The sequence below is a fragment of the Malania oleifera genome, chromosome 8 (genome assembly GCF_029873635.1).
Source record: "Malania oleifera isolate guangnan ecotype guangnan chromosome 8, ASM2987363v1, whole genome shotgun sequence".
NCBI classification, from domain to species: Eukaryota; Viridiplantae; Streptophyta; class Magnoliopsida; order Santalales; family Ximeniaceae; genus Malania; species Malania oleifera.
Genome location: NC_080424.1, coordinates 68,878,780 through 68,904,238, shown reverse-complemented (window position 1 = coordinate 68,904,238; position 25,459 = coordinate 68,878,780). Strand labels below are relative to the sequence as shown.

At 35.9% G+C, this 25,459-nt stretch overlaps 3 protein-coding genes across 7 annotated transcripts in view; 2 read left to right on the top strand and 1 right to left on the bottom strand.

Annotated features, from left to right (window-relative positions):
- Positions 1–446: 446 nt before the first annotated feature.
- LOC131162721 (auxin-responsive protein IAA13-like) lies at positions 447–7,478 on the bottom strand. The gene is made up of 3 exons (XM_058119325.1): positions 7,357–7,478; positions 857–1,180; positions 447–579 (listed from the first exon to the last, which is right to left on the bottom strand). Exons 1-3 carry the CDS (start codon positions 7,476–7,478, stop codon positions 447–449), a joined length of 579 nt encoding a protein of 192 aa, XP_057975308.1.
- Positions 2,991–25,459, top strand: part of LOC131161274 (KH domain-containing protein HEN4-like) — a 38,839-nt gene continuing 16,370 nt past the window's right edge. Inside the window, exons 1-7 of one of the 5 annotated variants that reach the window (XM_058116920.1) lie at positions 2,991–3,197; positions 10,426–11,179; positions 21,276–21,743; positions 21,882–22,136; positions 22,375–22,728; positions 22,905–22,984; positions 23,091–23,202. In XM_058116920.1, the coding sequence (XP_057972903.1) occupies positions 10,463–11,179; positions 21,276–21,743; positions 21,882–22,136; positions 22,375–22,728; positions 22,905–22,984; positions 23,091–23,202 (1,986 nt within the window). In that variant the 5' untranslated portion in view covers positions 2,991–3,197; positions 10,426–10,462. Of the gene's footprint in view, positions 3,219–10,425; positions 11,180–21,275; positions 21,744–21,881; positions 22,137–22,374; positions 22,729–22,904; positions 22,985–23,090; positions 23,203–25,459 lie in introns of all 5 variants that reach the window. The other 4 variants (XM_058116917.1, XM_058116921.1, XM_058116919.1 and 1 more) reach the window with 4 other exon arrangements.
- LOC131161277 (uncharacterized) lies at positions 18,824–19,845 on the top strand. Its single transcript, XM_058116923.1, has 2 exons — positions 18,824–19,109; positions 19,213–19,845. Exon 2 carries the CDS (start codon positions 19,375–19,377, stop codon positions 19,714–19,716), a length of 342 nt encoding a protein of 113 aa, XP_057972906.1. The 5' UTR covers positions 18,824–19,109; positions 19,213–19,374; the 3' UTR covers positions 19,717–19,845.

The window sequence follows — 25,459 nt, the reverse complement described above, 5'->3', positions numbered from 1 at the left end:
CAAGTGTAAAAAAAGGACTTCGATAAGCAGAAACATCTTTATAATTTGATCAATCTTAATGTTCAAAACCTGGACGAACTGATACTTGCTAACCCCATCTCTCAATTTCCAACTACAATATTGTCTTTTCTTATGTTGCTCTATTTGATATGCACTGCCTAGGGTACCTAGGAACTTGAATGAAACAGGCCTTAAAAGCATGGTCCAAAATGTTTAATATTAGGTTACTAGTAGTGCAACTACTACTCCTACACCTAAAAATGTTGCTCGAAATAAACCAGCTAGTCTTCCACAGGGCTAGCCTTATCATTTGACATCATTCCATTTGGGGCTTAGTAGTGCATATACAAACATTATACATAAATATGTGCATATATACACACACAAAGACACATTCACACAAACATATATACATAAGTATATATATATTGCACCATTATAATCATTTAGAATGAAATGAAAGGTGCATACTCCCAAGGAACATCTTCTACGAGCATCCAGTCCGCCTCCTTATCTTCATAAGTGAGCACAAATTCGGATGATCCATTTAAAAGGTTGTAGGCCATTTTTGCTTGCTCACTTTATCCACTCGAACGTAGTTACAAAATCATAATTACATTTTAAAACTAGAACATAATTATTTATGCAACTCATTACTGTCCTAGTTCTACTAATTTGACTTTGAAGTCAAAATGTTTATGCACTCTTAAACCACTTGGTTCTAAAAGCTAGTCGTTAGATTGAAATGCAACATTGATTTAACAATAGTCGCACATCAAAACTTTTAAGATCAAATTGATAGAAAATAAGTAAATTACACATTACTGATAAAAAATATAGAAAATAAAGAATTCACTTGTGAATGGAAGTGATGCCCGTGGTTGGATTAACAAACATGTCCTCCAGTGCTTGGGCTAAAGTCTCATAGCAAGCGTGAGCATTTAGATCCACTTTCCTCCCTATTGGCAATCCATCCATGTTAACCTTAACAAACCCAAGATGTCCTTTTTCCATAGAAGCAGTATTGTTTTTATTGCTACCATTGTACACTTTTTTCTTTGAAGTATCCTTCAATTTATCATCATCGCATGTCTCATCTTCTTCAGAGGTCAGAATCTTTGCCTGGTTAGCCAAACTGTTCATCCTATAAGCCCTTATAGGCGGCCATCCCACAACTTGACTGCTCCCAAGGAACAAAATGAATTATAGTAATGACTAATGAGTAATATATTAGTTGAGACATGGAGAGAGAGAATAAACAGTGACATGAAGCAGCAATTATCCCAATATTCAGTTTCAGCCATGATCCCAATCTTTTAACAATCCAAATTAATAAAGGCAGATTCTCATGAGTTACCCTTCTCAAAGTTAACTAAATTTGAATGGTTTCACGATAGCAAGAAAGAGACGGTGTAGGAGAGAAGGACAATTTCTCAATTACACAAAACTCCAAATAAAAAATAACTCTAGAGGATTAGTTGATATATGCTTTGCCAGGTTGTCGAGAAGATTAATTTTGCAACAAAAATGGATTAATATTTTAATAAATTGGTTTTTCTTTGCAGGTTTTTAAATCCGGGAAAATTAGAAACTTTACTTCGGTATTTTACATATGAAAATAATCAATATTTTATTCTCTACTTTTCATCATTTCAAATTTCTCTGCAATTTATAAAATGACGGTTAACCCTTAACAGAAGAAAAATTGAAACACCCATATCGGCAAAATGAAAATGACATTAGAATTTATAGGGAAAATGGTGGAACAGAGAGAGAGAGAGAGAGAGAGAGAGAGAGAGAGAGAGAGAGAGAGAGAGAGAGAGAGAGAGAGAGAGGAACAAACCAAAAATAGGAAATGTCAGAAATGTGGAAATTAAAATCCTAACTCCATCAAAGGGAACAGGATCCCTAAAACTCATTGCCAGAGAAAAACAAATTAATAATGCTAAAAGAAAACACGAGAACAAAAAGAGAACCAAAAGAGAATAAAAGAAGCGTTACACTTTCTTAAATATTTATGTTGACAACGCTAGCAGCAGCAACAATTTCTTGGGCAACAAAGCTTAGGCTCTTTTTGTACTAGAGATAGCGGCAACAGAAGAAGCAGAAGCTCTGTTTGGAACATGTTAAATTATTTAAATATTAATTATTTTCAATTAATATTTAAATACTTCCTACTCAAAAAAATAATAAAAGATTTCTCAATTTAATTAAATATAATTAGTGTATATTTATAGTGTATGACTGTTATATTAATTTTTGATAAAAAAAATATTTTTAACCAAATTATGAACTGTAATTTATTATATGTCAAAATTTAAATAAATAACTAAAGATTTCCCAATTTAATTAATTATTAATAAATAATAAAGGGAAAACCTAGGTGCACAGAAAATTTCGCTACTTGGAGTAGCGAGATTTAAATGCCAGACCTAATCTGGCACAAACGCGTGACAGTCAAAGATTTGCGTATGTGGGAAATCTCGCTAGTCATTTTGAAAAGTACTTCCCAAAATGTGGTATTATTTAATATATTTAAAAAAGAAGAAGTTAAAACAGGAAAAAAACTCTTATTCTCCCCTCTCTCGTGAGCAAGGGTTTTGAAAATGAACTCACAATTGAATTCTCTTATTGATGAAGGATATATTTTCTCGATTGAATGATTTTGAACCTTAATCACACTTTCTAACTTTCAAATAAAATATTTTTATTTTTTTCTGTCCTCACCAACCACAATTCATAGATGCAGAGTTTGATATTTGGTTTTTGAATTTAATAAGATATAATGTTTATTTTTTTCCATGTTTTGAGAATCTTATTATGCGAGCTAATAAAAATGTACTCTTAATAGATATAATTCCATGATAATAATTTTAGTACCACGATGGAATGCTTCCCAAATTCCATTTTTTTAATCTTGGGCCGCATTTAATTTCCGGAACGGATTGAATCCGGGTTATACATGAACCATGGTTTTGTCAAACGGACCCATGCGAACCGGGCCTGCGGGGCTGAAGAGCGTTCGAACAACCTCAAACGTCTCCATCTATAAAAAACCTAAACATGAAGGGCTTGGTAGAGTCGTGGGCGTCTCATCGCGCGACGGAGGGCCGAAGCTTCAACTGGTCCGAGCGCTGCTATTTTCGGTGAAGGAGCTCACGAATTCCCTTGAAATCAACGCAGTCAGCTGAGAATCCGTGAGTACTTTGAATCTTTAAGTAAGCCTGGATTTTCCTTTACTCGTTAAAGAAGCAAAATATTCTGTCTCTGTCATTCACACTTTCCAATTCGTTTGGTTGCCGAAAAGAAAAGAAAAGAAAAGAAAAGAAGAGAAGAGAATATTTGAATATTTATTATTCTTTAATATTTGTTTGGAGAACATACTTCTTTTGCTGAGTTAATTTGTTGTTGCTTTGGGTACGAATGAGCGGCGATTCTCGTTGTGTTGGTCGAATTTGCTTTCACCCATTCTTCAGTTTCTCGGTAACCAAAGGTAACTTTGGTGTTCAATTAAACCCATTTATATTTCTTTCTTTCTTTCTTTCGTCTTCTTCTTTTTATAATGGGAAATGAGATTAGGAAGAGGAATGTGTTTATGGACTGAGATATGGCAGTGTGGTGTATAAGTTGTTGGGTTGATTCGGTAACCACTGCAAACACTCAGGTAGAATTAACATTTGTCACAATGTGAGTATTACATAATGCGCTGTTGTTGAAATGTGAGGGTTGTATTCATCATCATCATCATCACCACCCCCACCGTAACCTATCCTTATTTCAGGTTCTGTTCCATGTGGTTTTCCGTCCAAGGATTTTGAGTCAACCAACTTTAAAACTTGAACCTGCTTATCTGGAGGGTCAAATATGTCAACTGGGGTGATTTGGATGTGTCCTAATTACTTCAGGCATATTGTTGGTTCTGCCGACTTCATATAGTTTGTGAGCAATGTGTAAATGCAATTGTTTGCAACTTTGAATTTCTTTATTTATTAATGACACTTGATTAGCAGGTTGGTTAAGTGCCATTATTTTCACATCTCTAATTGTTCTAGTGATGTGTGTTGGTTTCTTAGGGCTGCATCTGAGTTTTTTGGTGCTGTGGCGGCCTTGTACTGATTTATTTGTGACTCGTTCATGGTGGGTCACCTTGTTCGTGGTTGTTCCAATTGTTCCAGCAAAGAATCTTATTATCATTGGTCGAAATTTGTGTGTTGGGATGGAGTTTGCAAATCCCAAAAGTCTGGTTCCTTCGTTACTCACTTGTTTGAGTGAATCACATATTGTGACTATATCAAAGGAGGTGTATTTAAGGTTTCTAAAGTATCAATCATCTCAACAAGTATCTTATCACATTGCATCTTTTGTCCATAAGGGCAATCCTATAGTTTGTATGTTGTTTGGTACATTCCCCACTAGTCGTTGGGTATAAATTCTGCTGCCACCGACCATATAACAGGTGGTCAACTTATTTTTTGCCCTCCACTATCCTGAAAATCTACCTTAAGTTACCCTTGCTGATGGGTCCACTATTGCTATAAAGGGGATAGGAGCAGTAAATCCTACTCCTATCTCTTGTTCTTATTTTTTATACATTCCTAAATCCCATTTCAATCTCATGTCGATTAGTAAGCTTACATAGGATCTGAAGACGAGGAAGATAGTTGGCCTAGCACGTGAGGCTCGTGAGCTTTACTACTTTGAATCGCTTTCTCCTCCCATTGCCTGCACAGCCACAGCTACACCACTTCAAATCCATTGTTGTGTTGGTCATCCGTCCTTGGATAAGTTGAAACAGCTAGTTCCTACATTGAGTTCTGTGTCTAATCTTGAATGTGGGTCTTGTCAATTGGGAAAACATCATCGTGTTCCCTTTGCTTTCCAGGTCGACAAATGGATGGTTAGGCCTTTCATGCTAGTCCATCCCGATATTTGGGGTCCTAGTCGTGCCTTGGGAGGTGCTCATGTGAAATTCATTTGTAACAAGCTAGGAGCATATGCTATATATGCTCCAGCTTGTATATATGTTCCGGATTGAGTGAGAGTGTTAATGATTATTTAGTCATTTAACATTATTATTATGTGTTAGAGTTATGTTAGTGAGTGTGAGTTAGTAAGGGCATTATGATCATTGGTATTGTACTTGACATATATTATAAATAGAGGGAGAGACCTATCATTGTTGTTAGGTCATCCATTTTACCCAATTATTCAATAGGCTATTGCTATTCCTCGTCTTTATCGAGTTTCTAATATTCATGACACCCCTATTTATGATTTTTTTTTTCTTTTGCAAGGGGATAATCTTTCTTGGAATTTCCATTTTAGGAGAAATGTTAATGACAAAGATTAATGAGTTGATTCTCTTAAACACTTTGCTTGATTCTTTCCATGCTCATTTGGGGAATGATAAAAGGGTGTGGAGTTTAGATCCTTTTTGGGAATGCTCTTGTAAATCTTTTTTCTTCTACTTGGCTCATGACCCTAATGTGGATCCTTTTGGTTTGTACTCTTTGATTGGAAAAGCTAAAGCTCTTTGAAAAAATAACAGCTTTTATTTGGATTGCGATACTTGAGAAAATAAATACTAATAATTTGCTTCAAAAGAGAAGGCCTAATGAGGTCTTGTCACCTAATGTTTTTGCCCTTTGTTTGAGGAGTGGAGAAACTTGTTCGCATCTGCTTCTTCATTGCTCTTATACTTGGGCTGTCTAGAATGAATTATTTGATATATTTAGCAAAAACTGGTTTACCCATTGACTTTGAAGCCGTTTTGTACTATCTTGTTTAGGTGTTTTGGCAAGGGAAAGGATAGGAAAGCCTTGTGTTGATGCACTATGCCACTATTATGGCTAGTATTTGGTGTGTTTGGTTGGAGAGGAATGCTAGAATTTTCAATGGGGTTGGCTATTGCTAATAACTTGCTTTGGAGTAGAGTGGTTTATCTTGCATCTTTGTGGGTGTTGGGCTTAATGCCTTTTTTTTTTCTTGTTTCTTTGGAAGACCTGCACCGTGATTGGTTGACTCTGTTCTATTGAGTTGGCTTTTAGTATATGATGAATTTTGTTGTAATTTATTGTTATTGATGTAAAGGAATGATTTCTTACTCTCCTCGTGCTTTCTTTACCTTTTCTTTTTTTTTTTCTTTTTTTGTTGTACATTCTTTAACCTTCTAATCAAATTCTTTGTTTATCAAAAGAAAAAGAGTGACTAATGGGTTGGCTCTTTTGACCTTAGATTTAAATAATAGTAAGTGCAATGGTGACAGTTGCGGTTGTCGCGGATGTTGTGTAAAAGGTGACGGATATCATGTCCGTGAATTCATTTTTTGCATTATCAAACATCTTAAAAACGTATAGATGCACATGTTTTGATCCCATCTTCCTTTATACTAATGCTTTAAATGAATTTTTTTTTTTGTAAATTTTATAATTTAAATATAACATATACTACATGTATTGGATGTCATCTTCGCGTAGTTGCTATTGGCGAGAAGAATAGCATATTTGCTACTTTTCACTACTTTATTGATTATATGTGAAATTTAAGCTAAGAAATCATAACTATAAAGAAATATAGAAAATATAGAATGCCATCTTTTGTACTCTTTTAATCTTTAATGGAATTTTTGTCATCCAAAAAATAAAGTATAGAAAATTCATTTGTTAAACAAGAACAAAAAAGTGCATCGCAATAGAATGTATTTTTGTCTCCAATTTAGGTGTAACAAAAACACAAAATTACAAGAACTTGGAATATGAACATATGTAACTTAATGAGAGAAAAGTTGAGTTTATTTAAATGGTAGTTATTAAAAAATGGCATGCTAAATGTCAAGGAAAATAAACCCAAAAATAAATTTTTTCTTTGCAAAAATCACAACTAAAATAAACCAACTTTAAAGTTGAGTTTAAAGAGGAAAATATGCAAAAAGAAAAAAGGGACTTAAAACCCTGCTTTAGTCATTCACGACAAGTTTGGTATTGTAAGGGTTTGTTATTGTCGTTATCGTACCGTAATGGATTATAATGACTGTTATGGTTGTGAATTAGAGGACCTTCAAGATATTGCCCTGTAATTGTCTCAAAAGGAAAATGCCCAACAACACAGGCCTGTGATGACAAGGGCCCATGGGCCCACATGGCAGCACCTCACTGGATAAAGTTATCTAGTGAGATGCTGCCATGTGGGCCCGTGTCATCATGCGCCTTTTTTATATAGCATGACTTGTCTCGAAAGTCACCAATATCATCACATAGTGGCCATTATATACCGATTTTTAGAACTATGCTTTTGATCAACTTGCTTGACCCTTCATATTCATTTAGGGAGTGATAAAAGGGTTTGGAGCTTATATGCCGTAATGGATCATAACGACTGTTATGGTTGTGAATTAGAGGACCTTCAAGATATTGCCCAGTAATTGTCTCAAACTGCCCAACAACATGAGCCTGTGATGACAAGGGCCCATGGGCCCACATGGCAGCACCTCATTGGATAATGGGCCCCACACTGCTTTATCCAGTGAGGTGCTGCCATGTGGGCCCGTGTCATCATGCGCCTTTGTTATATAGCATGACTTGTCTCGAAAGTCACCAATATCCTTACATGGTGGCCATTATATACCGATTTTTAGAACAATGCTTTTGATCAACTTGCTTGACCCTTCATGTTCATTTAGGGAGTGATAATAGGGTTTGGAGCTTATATTCTTTGGGGAAGTAAGTCCTTTTCTTTCCTATCTAACTTGTAATCCCAAATCTTCTTTTGCTTGTACTCTTTGATTTTGGAAAGCTAAGAGCTTGTTTAGTTGTACAAAACATTTTCTATTTCTCTTTTGTGATTTGTGAGTCCTTTTTTTTTCCTAACTCATGATCCTAATGTGGCTCCTTTTGCCATGTACTATTTGATTTGGAATGCTAAGGGTCTGTTTAGTAGTGGAAAACATTTTCCATTTTTCAATTTTAGTTTTCCTAAGAACTATAAAAATTTCTAATTATTTTTTAGTTTTTCAAGATTTGTATTAAAAGGGTAGAAAATAGGGAGTTTGTTTAGTTGAGCAAAATAACTGTTCATTTTTGTTTATGGATTTCAAAATAATCACAAAAAAACAACTTGTTTCCAATTTTCCAAAAATTATATAAGGTAGTATTTGAGATCATGGATTTTGGGACTTAGATTTGGAATGGTATGGATTTAGAAGAAACTTAATACAATTTTATTCTAGATTTTATCATAATCCACACAAATTGAAATCCTAGATTCAAATTTTGCTCCCAAATACAAAGTATGAAATAAAAAATCTAGAAAAGAATAAAAAAATGTTTTCCAACTTATCTATTCAAATTTAGAAAATTGGAAAACGAGGTGGCATATGTGTAATTATTTGAAAAATTAGAAATGTGGAATGGAATTATTTACACAAGCTAAATTTTTAATTATTTTTCATTTTTTGCATACAAATGCTTGATGAAAAAGTTTAGGGGAAAGAAGAGGGACTTGCATATGGTTTTTATTGACCTAGGGAAAGTCTATAATAGGGCATCTAGAGAAGTCCTTTGGTGGGTTTTGGAAAAGAAAGGAGTGTGCAGTGGATAAACAAATGTCATTAAGGACATATATGATAGAGTAATGACTAGTGTTAGGATTGCAGGAGGAGAGTGGAGAATTTCCAATCATAGTAGGGGTACATCAAGGTTCTACTTTGAGCCCTTCTTTTTGCTTTAGTGATCTATGGATTCACTAGGAATATCCAAAACGATATCCTATGGTATATGTTGTTTGCAGATGATTTTGTTCTAATTGATGAAAGTAGGAGCAGGGTAGAATATAAGTTAGAACTATGGATAACAACTTTAGATAAGACAGAATAGATAAAATGTAACTTTAGCCACGTAGGGGGGAACATTGGAGATAAGATTAAACTTGATAATCAAGAAATTAATAGTACTAACAAATGTCATTACCTTTGGATTATAATGCAAGAGGAAGGAGAGACTGAAGAGGATGTAATACAAAGTTAATGCAAGTTGGATAAAATGGGCGAAGAGTCGGGGGGGGGGGGTTTGCTTTAGGTGTGTGTTGTGTGATCGTAGAATATCTATAAAATTAGAAGGAAAGTTCTATAGAACAACTATAAGACTAGCCATGCTATATGGATCAGAATGTTTATGCGACTAAGAAACAACATATCCAAAAGTAGAAATGAATGCCAAGTAGTGCACCAGTGAGGAAGAGTGAGTTGTTGTTATTGGAAGTAGAAGGGATAGATGTGGACTTAAAATAACGGGGAATGAGATAGTGAGAAGGGATCTAATAGCTATTAAGTTAGCTGAGGAAAATGTCCTTGATTACGTGAATTGTTGGAAAAAGATACATATAGCCGAACCCTCCTAGTGGGACTTAAGGCAACTTGTTCTTCTTCTTGTATTTTTTGCATACAAATATTGTAAAACTGATTAATTAGCTAACCTTTTAGTAATTGTTTGGAACACTAAAATGGAAAATGAGAACTGTTCCCCAAAACTAAACGGGCTCTAGAGTTCCCTAAAAAATAATAGCTTTTATTTGGAGTGTAGTACTTATAAAATCAACACCAATTGCTTGCTTAAGAAGAGAAGACCTAATAAGGCCTTTTCTTGATATTTGTGTCCTTTTTTTGAGGAGTGGAGAGACTTGCTCTCATTGGTTTCATCATTGCCTTTTCACTTTGGCCATTTGGAATAATTATTTGGTATCTTTGGTTGAAACTGGGTTTGCCCCTCCACATTGAAGGTTTTTTGTACTATTATGTTTAGGGGGTTTGGCAAGGGAGAGGATGGGAAAGCTTTGCGGTAGTGCACCATTATGGCTATTAAAATCACACCTTGGTTTCTACTTCAAAAATTGCACAAGAAGTTAGAAATCTAGAAATCAATAAAAAGATGTTCTCCAACTTTCCTACACAAACTTAGAAAATTGTAAAGCGAGGTGGCTTTTTTTTTTTTGGCGGAAAAAGATTCATATAGCCAACCCCACTTAGTGGGACTAAGGCTTGGTTTTGTTGTTGTTGTTGTGGTAATTACTTGGAAAAATGTAAATGGAAAATAAAACTGTTTTCTCTAGTCAATAATGCTAATACTTTTTATTGTTTTCCGGTTTTTTCTTATGCAAATGTTGCAAAACTGAAAAATAGTCTGAATTTTTTGTAATTATTTTGAAAACTGTTTCCACAGCTAAGCAGGCCCTTAGAATTTTTCATGTTGATGTTGCTATAATATAGTTCATCAATTAATTGCATGTTCAATTAATGATGTTGTCTTTTTTCTTTATAAATTTAATTTTTTTTTGAATGCTAAAAGCATCCATTCTCATATTTGATTTTTGATCATAGCTGCATTGCTCTCTGTATTTACTTTCATGTTCTTGATTGACTTTTTAATTGTGCAGATCACATTGTCGCAGCTTTGCTATTTATTTTGTAGATATGTCGTTTTCACTGACTCCTTCCAAGAGATCATATGATCGGGGACTGGCCGAGCCTAATGGCAAAGGAAAGTGGCAAAAGATTGCTGGTTCTTATTCACATAATCTGTCATTGAAAATCTCTCCTGGTTCCATTGTTTTTCGTATACTGTGTCCTGCATCCAAAACTGGTAGTGTTATTGGAAAAGGTGGCATGATCATATCACATATACGACAAGAAACTGGTGCAAAAGTCAGAGTTGAGGAAACTGTTCCTGGATGTGAGGAGAGAATAGTTGTTATAGTAGGTTCTGATAAAGGAGCTGAGGTTAGCAATGAGGTTGGCAAAGATGATGGGGAAGAGAGTCCAGATTCAAATGCAGAAACTGAAGATGGAGTTGATGAGAAGGAGCATGGTGAGAAAGACGAGGTTAAGGAATCTGTTCCTGTGGAAGATTTGCATTCTGAAAAGGGCACTTCTTCTGTGCAGAAGGCTCTGTTACTTGTTTTTGAAAGAATGGTTGAAGGAGAATCAGAGACAGATGGAGGGGATGATGAAAACAGTAAGTCTGCTGCGTATGTTGCGAGGTTGCTTGTGCTTTCCAATCAAGTGGGTTGCTTATTGGGGAAAGGTGGCAGTGTAATCAAGCAAATGTCGGCTGAAAGTGGTGCCCAGATTCGAATTCTTCCCAGGGACAAGCTTCCTGCTTGCGCGTCGCCTTCAGATGAACTAGTTCAGGTATCGTCTGGTGATATTTTATTTCAATTACGCTCAGTTAATGACACCTGTTAGCCTCAAATTTGGTGTATTATCTAATTACTATTTGAATGTAAAAGTTGTCAGAAAATGTCTATAACGAGATTTAACTGGTAAGAAGTCATGTTTCGTATTTTTACGCATGTGTTTTTAGCTGCAAACTTCATTAGTGAACTTGTTAAATACATTATTCATGGACCATTAGTTTGCCTGCAATTTAGACATTAACTGGTGTTGCTCTTTTACTTTCTTGTTGCATTCTTAAGCATTGAATATGGAAAAGATGTATGGTCATGCTTTCACTTCATAGTACTTATTGTGTCCTAGATGTGATGTGATGATACATGATCGTGATTGTCAAAAGTGGCTACCATTTCTCAAAATGTATTCAAGTAAAATAAGAAGAAATAGAAGAAAAATTTGAGCTGCTGAGAAAATTGAATCACAAAATAGTTACAGATTAAAGAAATAGAGGAAATAAGTGGTATTATTGTAGTTATTTGCATTCCACTTGGTTGTAAAAAAAGTGGAAAGAAGATAAAAGAATCTTTCACCGGAGAGAGAAGAGAAAAGAAGACAGGAGAGAAAGTGCACTTTTCTTTCTATTTTTCCATGTTTCCCCACTTTTGTTTTTCTTGATCCCCTTATGCCAGCATCCTATTTGACTGTACATTGCTACTATTTGTAAATGGGATAATCAAGAATTCTGAGTAACTGGCCAAGCCTTTAGAGTAGCTAAAATAGCAATGTATCATTGGTTCTATCGAAAGTCCATCTATTTCTAATTTGCAGTCCTTATCTCCAGTAGAGACTAAATAATTGATCTATTTATAATTCTTTACTGATTGGATTAAAGGAGTTTTTCCCCCCCTTCTCTTTCCTCCTTATCAAAGCAAATCAATTGAGAGAAACAACTTTTTTTTCCCTTTTTTTCCTCATAAGTAGAGCATACAAAAAATGCGTAATCACAGCGATAGGTCTCTCCCTCTACTTATAATATATGTCAAGTATACACCAATGACTATAATACCCTTCCTACGCATGCTTATGAACATAACACTAGCACTCACTAATAATTCTAACTGACCAAAATAACCATTAGCATTCCCCTCCAAGCTGGAGCATATTAATATGAGCACCCCCCAAGGCTTTAGTGAATAAATCAGCAAGCTGGAAATCAGACTTCACATAAGTGGTTGTAATGAGCTTTTTCACAAGTTTCTCCCAAACAAAGTGGCAATCAACTTCAATGTGGTTTCTCCTTTTATGTAAGACCAAGTTGGAGGCAATATGAATAGCAACTTGATTATCACACAACAGCTCCATAGACAAAGGATGTGGAAACCCTGTTCTCCCAACATGTTTACCAAACAAGTTCACATTTAGTGTGAGCCATGGTGCTATACTTTGACACAAAACTTTCACCTAGCGACCACAACTTGTTTCTTACTCTTTCAAGAAACCAAATTACCTCCAACAAAGATACAACACCCTATCGTGGATCTTCTATTGGAAGGTGACTCAACCCAATCTTCATTTGTATATCACTATATCCTTGAATATAAGGGCGACCGCGATCCTGATATAAGAGACCTCTCCCAGGTGCACCTTTGAGGTATCTCAAGATGCGAATTACTGAATCCCAGTGACTTGCTTTTGGAGAATGAAGAAACTAGCTTATAACATTTGTTGTGAAAGATATATCCAATCAAGTGACTATGAGATAATTCAACGTTCCAACAAGTCTCCAATATTGTCTTGGGTTAGGCGACAAATCACCCATATTTGACAATAACTCACTGTTAGGATCCATAGGTGTATCAACAAGTTTGGATCTCAATAGCCTAATCTTATCTAAATGATAAAAAACTTATTTCTTCTTGTGACAAGATGGTCCTCATTTGAGATCTCAATACTTCTATACCCAAAAGTATTTCAATGGTCCCAAATCCTTGGTTTGAAAGTTAGTCTACAAAAAATGCTTTAGGCATTGGATGCGTTGATCATCACCAATATCACAATATCATCCACGTACGCAATAAGTAGAATTATTTCGGATTCAATATGACGTTAAAATACAAAGTGATCTACTGCAAACTATCGGAGGCCAAAATCAAGTAATACAACACTAATTCAACCAAATCATGCTTTGGGAGGCTGTTTTAAATCATACAATGATTTCTTGAGCCAACACACAAAGCTTGACTCTCTCTGAGCAACAAGCCTTGGTGGTTGTTCCATATAGACCTCCTCGTGAGGATTACCATGTAGGAAAGCATTCTTCACATCTAGCTAATGTCGAGGCCAGTGACAAGTGGTGATTAAGGAGATGAACAAACATATTATAGTAAGTTTGGTGACCTGGGAGAATGTGTTTGAATAATCCAAACTATACACATGAGTATATCCCTTAGCAATAAAGGAGGGCCATCAATTGAACCACAGACCCATTTGGATTTATCTTCATAGTGTACGCCGAACGACAACCAAACACAGACTTATTAGGAGGAAGAGGTTTCATCTCCCAAGAATCATTATCCAAATTAGTGGGACCATGCTAGTATGACTGAATATGCATTAGAATTGTCAATCCCTCCCCTACATCTCTTCCATTATTGCAATCCTTGACGTAGAATGGGACAGGGCTTCATAAATAGATTTTGGATGAGCAATGAAGACATGCGTACTAACAAATAATAAGAGGATAAAAAGAAATCATAACAAATAAAATTAGAGATTGGATGTTGGGTACAATTGCATGTACCTTTTCGAACAACAATAGGAGGATCAACATCTTGGGAAATAGGATCGTCTAACGAGGGAACTAGAGGCATGGAAGTGGAAGCTAGAGGAGGCTCTCTCGAGTCTCCTCCCTTGAGTTGTTGTGTGTACTCTTGCAAATTGGGACAATCCAAGCAACGAGAAGGACTCAAACTAGATGAAGATGTAGGAGCATTGAGTGGAGATAATATGTCCTATCTACAAGGCTAGACAGAGGAAGGGACTAATCAAGGCCAACACAACTTAAGAAATCGGAATCGTATGGTGTAGACTCAAAAAATGCGACATTAGTAGAGACAAAGAATCAATGTAAAGTAGGGCTATAATATCGGTATCCCTTTTGATTAAAAGAATAGCCCCAAAAGATACATTTGATAGCATGAGGATCCAAGTTATGTGTTCCTGGAGTTAACTAACGGACAAACGACACAAAACTGAATATATGAGGAAGTGAGAACAAAGGAGCCTTAGGCTTCATGAATATGGAATTTTACCACCAAGGATAGAGGATGGCATTTTATTGATGAAAGAGCAAGTAGTGAGTATGACATCACTTTAGAATACTCTGGGGACATTCATTTGATACAATAGGACATCTAGAAGGAAGTCTATTTCCCTCATCCCCCTTGCTGTTTTCTGGACTGTCTAAAGGGAAAGAAACAGAAGAGCTTTTGAGGGAACATCTTCCCCTTTGTGGCTTGTCAAAGATTGCTAGTTAGCTATGATTTCTAATTGGCACAATAAGATGAGTGGGAGGGACATCAATGTATTGCTTGATTTTCTTGACACCATGCAATTTCGGTTGTGTACTTCTCATTCTCTCTATTGTACTTGGGTAGCATCACCTTGATGCCTTTTTCCCTATTTAATAGTCATTTTGTTGACATTTTTTTTTGATACAATAGGGCTTGAGTCACTTTGAGAATATGTTTGTTTTCTGCTCTGCAACTCTATTTTGTTGTGGAGTGTGGGAATAAGATGACTGGTGGATCATATTAGACTTAGTCATAAATGTGAATTGAGTACAAGCATGGTAGCTAAAGGCGTGCCTAGGCGCAAGGCGCAGTGAGGCGAAGAGGCTTGCGCCTCAAATCGGGTGGGGCGAGGTGACCTGCAAGAGGCGACGCTAGGCGAGACGAGGCACAATGGGGAGACAGGTGCAGTGAGTCACACCTTGTGAATTTTTAGTCATTTAAAGGAGAGAAATAGCCACAGGCCCACAAGCCAGACCCGTAGCTCTCAATCGACTCGAACGAATAGAGCCCTAGCCCCTTTTGGCCCTTCGAAGCCCTTCGTGAGTTCGTCTTGCACGGTCGAACGACTTGAGCCAGCCTTCGCGATCCTTCTAACCAGCAGTGTGAGCTCGTCTGCGAGCCTTCGAACTAGCTGGAAGCCTTCGCGACTTCGTCTTCGTTTCAAACCAGCAGGAGCGCTCGCGAGTTCGTCTGCCTGCCTTTGAACACGACATGAGTTCGTCACGTCGTCTTCGACATTTCGAACCAGCAGCGAGCTCGTTTTTGAGCCTTTGAACCTTCGTAAGTCTTCTTTTTCTTCTTCTTCTTCTTCTGCTGCTGCTGCTTCTCTTCTTCTTTTTCTTCTTCTTCTTCTTCTTCCTGCGTCCTGCTGACTGCTGCTTGCTGCTTCTCTTTTTCTTCTTCTTCTTCTTCTTCATCTTCTTTATGTGTAAGCTTATAAATTAAATATTTAGTTTAATTAATGTGAGCTTATAAATTATAACTAATACATAATAGTTATTCTTTTTACTGAAATTTAGCTACTGTTTTTTTATTTGTAATATTTAGTATAATTAATGTAAGTTTATAAATTATAACTAATACATAATATTTATTCTTATTGAAATTTAGCTACTCTTTTTCTTCTTCTTTATATGTAATTACTAATTAAATATTTAGTTTAATTAATGTAAGTTTATAAATTATAAGTTTATAACTAATACATAATATTTATTCTTTTTATTGAAATTTAGCTACTGTTTTTTAATTTGTTTGGAAATGCATTATATAAGTCTTAAATTTTAAATGGGTTATTGCCTAGATTAGGCTATTAGCTACTAATACAAAATTAGTTATTGCCTAATTTGCCTGAAATATAGGATACATTGTTTTTTCAGTTAGGATATGAAGTCTAAAATCTTAAATGGATTCTGGTTTTGGATGTGAGGCCTCGACAAAGAAAGATCTTGCATGGAAGTATGCACATTTGGATGATCAGAAAAATGGAAATAATTTGACTTGCAATTTTTGTGGTAAAGTCACAAGGGGAGGAATATTTCGGGCAAAACAACACATTGTCGGAGGATTTTGAAATGTGAAAGAATGCTCTAAGTGCCCTGCTCATGTAAGTGAGGAGATTAAAGAGTAAATGTTGAAGAAAGATATGGAAAAAGAGGTAAATGAGCTATTGCCCATGGTTTTAAATCGCGGTAGCGGGTAGCGTAACGTAACGGTAACAGGTGTAACGGGAAGCAGGAGTAGCGGAAGTTACATAACGGGAAGCGGGTGTAACGGCTGTGAATTTTTTTTAAGCACGCACAACCTTGTGCATATTAGCGTACTTGCATGTTTTAAGCTTTTGGCCATTCTTAGAAAGGGTTTTAGTGTATTTTGGATCCTTTAGTTCGAGTAACTAAGTTATTTGGTAAGGGCAACAAGTTTACATTTGTTTTAAACCATCATTGATAGAAAATTACGTGTGTGCGCGTATTTATACTTCTCATTGCTCTTATCTGTGATAAATTCTTATGTGTGCTAAATGAATTAATAAAATAAAATACATTATACACTCCATTAATCTATTAGACACATAAGACATACGAATAATATAAATATAAAATAACTAGAAAAGAAAGAAGGTTGAAGTTGAAAAATAAAGAACATAAATATCACATTACTAATATTATTAAAAAAAAATTTCTTAACAAGTTAGTATTTTGAAATTGTTAATTAATGCATCTATTGTGAGTATTTAAAGAAAAAGTAAATTTTGTATAATTGTCATCCTCATTATAATCTTTTCCACCTCTTGCCACTTGGTATATTGAGAATGATATATGAAAGAGAGAGAAAAAGTGAGAAGAAAAAGTAAAAAATAAAATATTTTTTTGGTGTAACAGTCCTGTAGCGGTTACGTAACGGCCATAGCAGCCTTTACATAACGGTCGCGGTCCGTAACGGCCGCTACGGCCGTGATTTTTCTTCCCACCGATTTCGCGGTGTGTAACGATATCGGTAACCCAAAAAACCTTTACGTAACGGCGTTACGTAACGGTTGCGACCTTTATTTAAAACCATGCTATTGCCCTACTTTGATGATATAGATCATTATGGTGAAGATGAAGAAGATGAAGTTCAAGAAATTGACACTTGTGGCAAGAGAGTGCTTTCTGGTTATGGAAGTAAAAAATCATACCAATCGAACTTGAAGAAACCAAAACAGAAGGGGCCTATAGACTTGTTTTTTAGTCCCAATCCAAAGAAAGCGGCTCAAGCTAGGAAAGAAGGGAAGATGAAGCAAACATCAATAAATGAGGTGTGCAAGAAAGAACTAAGAAAAAAGGTAATGGGAGATTTTGTTAGGTGGATGTGTGATGCTGGAATACCATTTAATGCTGTACGTCTGAGCAGCTTTGTAGTGGCACTTGAATCGATTGGACAATATGGTCTTGGAATAAAGCCACTTAGCTATCATGAAGTGAGAGTTCCTTACCTAAAATAGGAAGTTAGTCGAATGAAAGAGTTGTTGAAGGTCCATAAGGAGGAATGGGCAAAATATGACTGCTCAATTATGTCTGATGGTTGGAGAGATTCAGTTGCTAATAAGGACATAATAAACTTCTTAGTGAACTCTCCAAGGGGATCAGTGTTCATCAAGTCTATTGATGCTTCTAATCTTGTCAAGAATGCAGATAGAATGTACAAATTACTTGATGCGATGGTAGAGGAAATTGGAGAATCAAATGTGATTCAAGTAGTAACTGACAATGCTTCAAACTGTTTTGCAGCAGTTAAGAACTTATTTCTAGAACTACTTTCTATAGTGTATATATTGTTTATTTTAATATTTTAATGGCTTCATTCCTTAATTTTGAATTGGGGGATTGTTGGAAGCAAAGATGTCACATTTATATTGGACACCATGTGCTGCTCATTGCCTCGATTTAATTTTGGAGGATATTGGGAAGATGTCTTCAATTCATGCAACTTTGAAAAGGGCAATTTTTTTGAATGGTTATATTTATAACCGTGTTGGTGTGGTGAACTTGATGAGACAGTTCACTGGGGGAAAGGAGTTACTAAGGCCTGCAATTACAAGATTTGTAACTACCTTCATCACCATTCGTTCAATCCACCTTCAAAAGAACAACTTGAGGAAAATGTTTACTTTTGAAGATTGGAATACTACTAAATGGGCAAAGGAGGCAGCTGGCAAAAGAGCAGCTAGTATTGTTTTGATGCCTACCTTTTTGGAGTACTATCGTCTATGCTCTTAAGTTAGCAGACCCACTTGTTCGTGTACTCCATTTGTTGATGGGGAAAAGAAACCTGCAATGGGATACATTTATGAAGCAATGGATAGGGCTAAAAAAGCCATAGCTAAGGCTTTCGGCGAGAGAGAGGATAAATTCAAGGAGGCATTCGAAATTATTGATACGAGGTGGGGATGCCAACTCCATCAACTGTTGCATGTAGCTGCACACTACTTGAATCCAGAATTTTTCTATTCAAACCCCAACATTTTGCAAGATGAAGAAATTATGACGGGTTTGTACAAATGTATTGCAAGGTTACTGCCAACCCTTGAAATGCAAGATATATTTTCAAATGAGCTGGAAAAATACAATGCCGCTAGTGGCATCTTTGGAATTAGTTTGGTAGTGAGACAAAGGAAGACAAATGCCCCAGGTAAAGTGGCATTTGTACTACCTCTTTCTTTTTAAAATTATTTTTGCTATTTACCTAGTTGGTATTCATTTAAAAGTTATTTTATAACAGCGCAATGGTGGATAGCATTTGGATCAACAACTCCAAACTGGCAAAAGTTTGTTGTGAAAATTCTTAGCCTTACGTGTAGTGCTACCAGTTGCGAAAGAAATTGGAGCATACTCCAACATGTAAGTCATTAGTATATCGTAGATTAATTATTAAAGAACAAGAACTTCCAGTTTACAGCTTTTTAGAATCATTATTTACCATATTACTTTAATCCTTTTGCAGTTTCATAACAAAAGGAGAAATAGGCTATCCCAGCAACGCTTGAATGATTTGGTATTTGTGAAATATAATTGAACTCTGAGGCGTTGATATGAAAAACGTGACACCATTGATCCCATCCTCCTTAAGGACATTGATGATAGTAATGAGTGGTTAATTAGTAGGATGGATGGTGATTCCGATGAGGATGATGAACTTGTGTTTGAAGATGATATTTTGACTTGGGATTCTGTTGCTAGAGCTGTTGGACTAAATAACCCCCCGCATCACACTAGATCAAGAATAAGTGCAAATATGCCATCATCGTCTAGAGGAAGAGGAAGAGCTTCATCTAGCAGTGCAACCAGTACTAGGGGCTGGACCACAATGTTGGAACTTGTAGATGAGGATGAAATCCAAGTGGATAGTGCGGAGGAGACGGAAGAGGAAAAAGATGTTGGAGAAAACAATTCTGATGATGAAGAGGAAGATGATGATATCTTCACGGACTTAGTTGATGATGAGTGATGACTGATGATTGAGGAGGATTTTTAGATTTTATACTTTGAAATCTTTTATTGTACTCTTTTCTTTTGATGTTGAATTGTTGATGCTTTTGGGCTTTGTCCTGGCAATTTTATTAAATTTCCAATTTTGTTATTGAATGTTTTGCCATTTTAAATTCTAAAATTACTAGATATTTATATGTTCATATATCAATTACCCCAAATAGACATTAGCAGGATTAATGAACCTTTTTCCCTCCCACTTCTCTTCTCTCTCTCTCTTAATTAAAGTAAACGAACTGAGAGAAATAACTTTTTACCCCCCATTTTTTCCTCATTAGTAGAGCATACAGAAAAGTGCATTTATTTTGTCTCCTCATCAGTAATGCAATCAAACAAGAGATGCGGAGACCACTTCTCTCCTCCAGCCAAAAGATGCAGTAATGTCACTTCAAATATTTAGTAAGTGACCTGAGCAAATGCTTGAAATTGAACTACAATCTCAAGTGCAAACCAACCATGGCCTGTACCACGACCTGAAATGTACAGTATTCCGGTTAGCTATGTTCCAATCATAAATCACAAATTGGAAAATAGTTTGAAAAGTTGTTTTACTCTGAAAATATTCATGTGCACCTCATTCCTTGTTGTGCTGGAACTACATTTTGTTCAAAGGTTTATTAACAAATCAACCAAGAGTTTGCTGCGGAGACCTATACGCAGTTTCTTTTTTGCATTGTTACAATGATTATTTGTGGTTTTGATAAGATTGGGCTGATGTTTTGATGGTATTTATATTTTTAAGAATATTGTTATAAAATATACTAACTCAGCCATTTCAATTGCATAATAAGCCCTAATTTTGGGTGGTTGGAGTTATTTTAATTATTTAGAATTGACTGATGATTTATTTTGCATCGAAAACTTGCATAAGTACACATGCATCATAGGTTTATTATCTATAATAAATAAAGTGAAGATTTATTTGGTAATTTTTCCTTATTCAAATAATTTTCTATTTTCACTATTTTGTAAGGTATTGCAGCAATGCTTCCTGCAAAATTTTTTGTAAGTCCTTTTCTAATTAAAAAACATTGATTTTCTAAATAAACAGGTATCTCAGTTGATGCATAATACAAGTTAATTTAATTTAATAGATTTGTATGCCCTATTTATATGTATTTCTGTTTAATGAATTTACTTAATAGTTTAATAACATGAGTGGCATATTGTTATAAATATGACTTTTATGCCTTTACAGGTGAGGATAGATATGATAAGTTTAAATTTTGTGAAAGCGTAAGTGATATTTAGCATATGGTCATGATGCTATCTTGGATTGGGGAAATAAGTGAATACTTGAATGCATTGATTGACTATGGTGAACTTCAGTTTGGTGCTTTGCATCATCATTAGGCACATACTATCATCACAAGTTCAATTAGAATGGTCAATGAAGTTGTCTTGGATGGAGGCAATGTGTGCATATTCTAAAATTGATTTGTGCTCACCTTGATATTAATTTACATATTTTTTTTTGATGCGTATGGTTTTATTTGGTCATTATTATTTCCCATACAGATAACAGGGGGCTTAGATGCAGCTAGGAAAGCTCTGCAGTTGGTTTCTCAACAGCTTTTGGAGAATGCCCCTCGGGATCATGAGTCTTTTCCTGCCAGTTCTACTGGGTCATCATCTCATTCACAGGGTCATCCTCTTCCAAGGCTAGAAGGATTCCCACCAACAAGCTTTCCCTTCCCTGCTCAAGGAGCGTCCTTTGTTGCTGGGCCTCGTGATGGTGTTGATTATCATTCTGCTGCTCCATCATTGATTCCTAAATTTCATGAGAGTGGTGTCGCTGGTCGAATGAAGCCTCCTCAGGATATCCTAATCTTTCGGTTATTATGTCCTGATGACAAGGTGGGTAGTATAATTGGAAAGGGAGGAACAATAATTAAGCAAGTTCAGCTTGATACAGGCTGTGAGATCAAAGTTCTGGAAGGAGTTGCTGATTCGGAGGATCGTATTATTGTCATATCTGGTCCAGCGGTATGGTTTCAGGCTTTTACATAGATATGATAAATTTTGTTGTTATATGTTCTTTGGGTCGGTGATTTTTTTTTTGTTTTTGTTTTTATTTTATTTGCAAGTTCTTTTAGAGTGCTGACAACAGATCAACTGATGCAGCATCCTGATGATAGGATATCTGCTGCACAAGAGGCAGTGCTGCGCATTCAGAACAGGATAGTTAGGGTTTCACCTGATAACTTTGAGAAGTCAGTGGTAGCTAGGGTTTTGGTTTCTTCCAATCAAATAGGTTGCCTCCTTGGCAAAGGTGGTGCCATCATTGCCGAAATGAGGAAGCTATCTGGGGCTCATATTCGTATATTGGGGAAGGAACAGGTTCCAAAGTGTGCTTCAGAAAATGAAGAAGTAGTTCAGGTATCTATGCTTGTTGGTATATGTATTATTGTGTGCTTCTTTAAGCATGATGAAGTGTCAAGGTTGAACTCATTTTTCTTTCCCTGCATTTTTAAGTTAACTGTGACAATGTGAATTCTGATGGAATTATGATTTTGTATGGGCACCTTTTACTTTATTATTTCTAGTGAATTTTGACCTTGATGCCTATGTGCTCTCTGCTTAATTTGTTTAATTTGTGTATGATATTTTATGACAGGTAAATGGGGAATTCGAAGCAGTACAAGAGGCTCTTTTGCAGATAACTTCTAGGCTGCGGCACCATTTCGATCGTGATGCATTTCCTTCTATCAACCATCCTTCAAACGCAGCTTTTCCAGATCAAGTACCACCATTTCCTTTATATATGGGAAGGAGGGAACTTTCACCGCCTGGAATGTATTCCAATTTAGGCCCGTCATTCCACAAATTTGATGCTTTTGGTGGCTTACCTCCACATGGTGGGTTCCACACTCATGATGAACGTTCTCCTTTTATGCCCAATATTCACAGGCCAGTCATACCTCCTCAGATAGCTGAAAGAAAACCATCTTCAGCCCCATGGGGTCCTCAGGTATCTTAGTGTTTTCTGTTCTGCTAAATTTTTCATTACAATAGTTTGTGTGGATGAACATGAGATTCTCACTTGAGTACTACATGGCCTGATTTGAGTAGGGTTGCCTTAATGTTTTCTTATTCAATTCCTTTATTCGAGCTTTGAAGTTATTTGTTTCCTGAATTGGCTTGTAGGGACTAATTGAAGGTGCTGGTCCATTAGGTTTGCCTGACTATGCAGGAATTCCTCAAAGAAGAAACACTGGATTTGGAGGGTGAATTTTAGTTTTACATTATATCTTGTTCAACTTCTTTTCTAGATATGCCATTGTTGATTGCAGGTAATATCATTGATTTATTTATTTATTTGTATCTAAACAGAGGAAACCAGCCTGCTATTATCACAAACACCACTGTAGAAGTTATTGTACCTCGATCTCTTGTTCCTGTAATTTATGGAGAGGATGGTGGATGTTTGAAGCAAATTCGTCAGGTAACCCTTTAATCTGGTAATCATTTTTAGATACACATGCATGCAGACATACTTCCACTTATTTATTTATTTATTTTTTGTTTTTGTTTTTGTTTTTTTATGCAAGTATATATTATATATATTATTTTTTGTTTTTGTTTTTGTTTTTTAATGCAAGTATATATATATATATGTATGTATGGACTAACAGTATTCTATTCTCTGTTGTTTTAATTTCTATAAGGACATTTTTTTTGTTTGATAAAAATTTGTGGCATGATATTGCTTTAAAGAGTGCTTAAATTATATCCCAATTTGAACAATCTGGCTGTCGTTCTGTTAGACTGCCTAAATATATGGATTGTGATAGAGTTGAATTTCTTTGATAATATACTACATTTCATAGTGGATTGATTTTTCAAGATGCTATTAGCCTATTACTGTTCTAATCTGTTACATTTCATAATAAAAATTCTGGAAGTGAGTTGAATTGCCCATTTTATTCTTTCTTCTTTCCATGAATTATGCTCTATTGTGATTTAACCTGTTTCCTGCCCTTCAAAAAGGTTGCTTTTGAACACATCCTAATTTCTTTTTTGTTGAAGCAATGGTAAAGCAGAGTTCATTAATGCCTATTTCCAGATGGAACCAGATGTTGGTTGCTATTAATTTTTTTCAGATATCTCATTTTTTCGATTCTGTTTTCCTTCCTGCTCCAATGGGATTTTAACTGGAATTTTTGGACAACTCTAAATTTTTGTCGAGTATGTTATGATTTTAACTTTTGTTGAAATTTGAAAACTTGTCTCATTAAGATGCTTCCACATATTTTACCAGGCAATAAATGGCTTTTTAAGAATTGAAATAGTATTGAATGCCTAAATTCTCTAAGAGTGGTTTGGTGGGATTAGGTGTGGACCCAGGCCTTTTTGCTAGGTTATCAAGCTGCAGTGTTTTGAGTTGGCTTATTACCTATTGAGGAGTTCCTTTACGGGGTAATCCTACAGCTGATTCCTTTTGGGGCTTGATATTTGAGAGAACTGCTAGGAGGTTGCATGGGGAGCTTTTTTCACTTTTGGTTGTCGCATTACTCTTATTCATACTTGTCTTTCTTCTATCCCCTCAAATCATTTATCCTTTTTAAGAATTCTGGTGAGAGTTGCCCTGAGATTAGGGAAGTTGATGAGAGATTTCTTGTGTTTGGACAATGGCAAGCGGGGAGAGATCATTTAGTAGGGTGGAACAGAGTAGGTCTAATGTTGGGGAGGCCTGGGTCTAGGTAATTTGGTGTCTAAAAATATCACCTTGGTGGGGAAGTGTTTGTGGCATTTTTTCTTAGAATCCAACTCTCTTTGGCACAAAGTATTTGCAGTAAACTTGGTCTTCCGCAAAATCAATGGGATGCTATTGCAGGAGTTAAAATCACTTGCTCACATCCTTCGAAATTTATGTCACAAATCTACTGGTCTTTCTTTTCTAACATCCGTTATAGCAATTGGTTCCCTCATTTGTTTTGTCTATCTAATCTTCATGAATCTCCTATTGCGGTCTTCTTCATTTTGCTAGAGGGTGGCCTTCTTGTGATTTTCATTTTGGGAGGAATCTCAATAAGAGAGAAACTAATGCGCCTGCTTCTTTGTCCATCATGCTTGTCTTTTTCATGTCCAGTTGGGGAGTGATAAACATGTTTGGAATCTTGATTCTTCTGGGAGCTTTTCGTGCAAATTTTTTTTTTCTCATTTGATTCTTGACCTTAATGTTGGCACCTCTGGCCTTCATGTAATCTGGATAGCTAAAAATCCTTCAAAATCAAGGCCCTTTTTGTGGACTGAGATTCTTGAGAAAATCAATACTAATGATCTACTTCAGAAGTGAAGGCCAAACAAGGTCCTATCACTTTTGATTTTTGTGTTCTTCAGGAATGGGGAAACATGCTCTCTTTTTTACATTGTCCCTTAGGGACTTTGGAATAATTTGTTTGGGGTATTTGGAGAAAATTGATGCCCATTCTCTTTGGAATGTTTTTGTACTACTATGTTTGGAGACTTTGGTAATAGAGAGGAGAGGAAAGCTTTATGGTGGTAGAGTCTGTTCTCGCTATTATTTAGTGCATTTTGTTGGAAAGAAATGCCAAAATCTTTAAAGGTGTTGTCAATTCCAGTAATATGCTTTGGAGCAGTGTGGTCTTTTTTGGCATTCCTTTGGCATTTGGAAAGTGGGTTCTCTCTGCTTGTTTCTTTTGAAGACATGCATCGGGATTGGCTGGTGTTACTTTCTT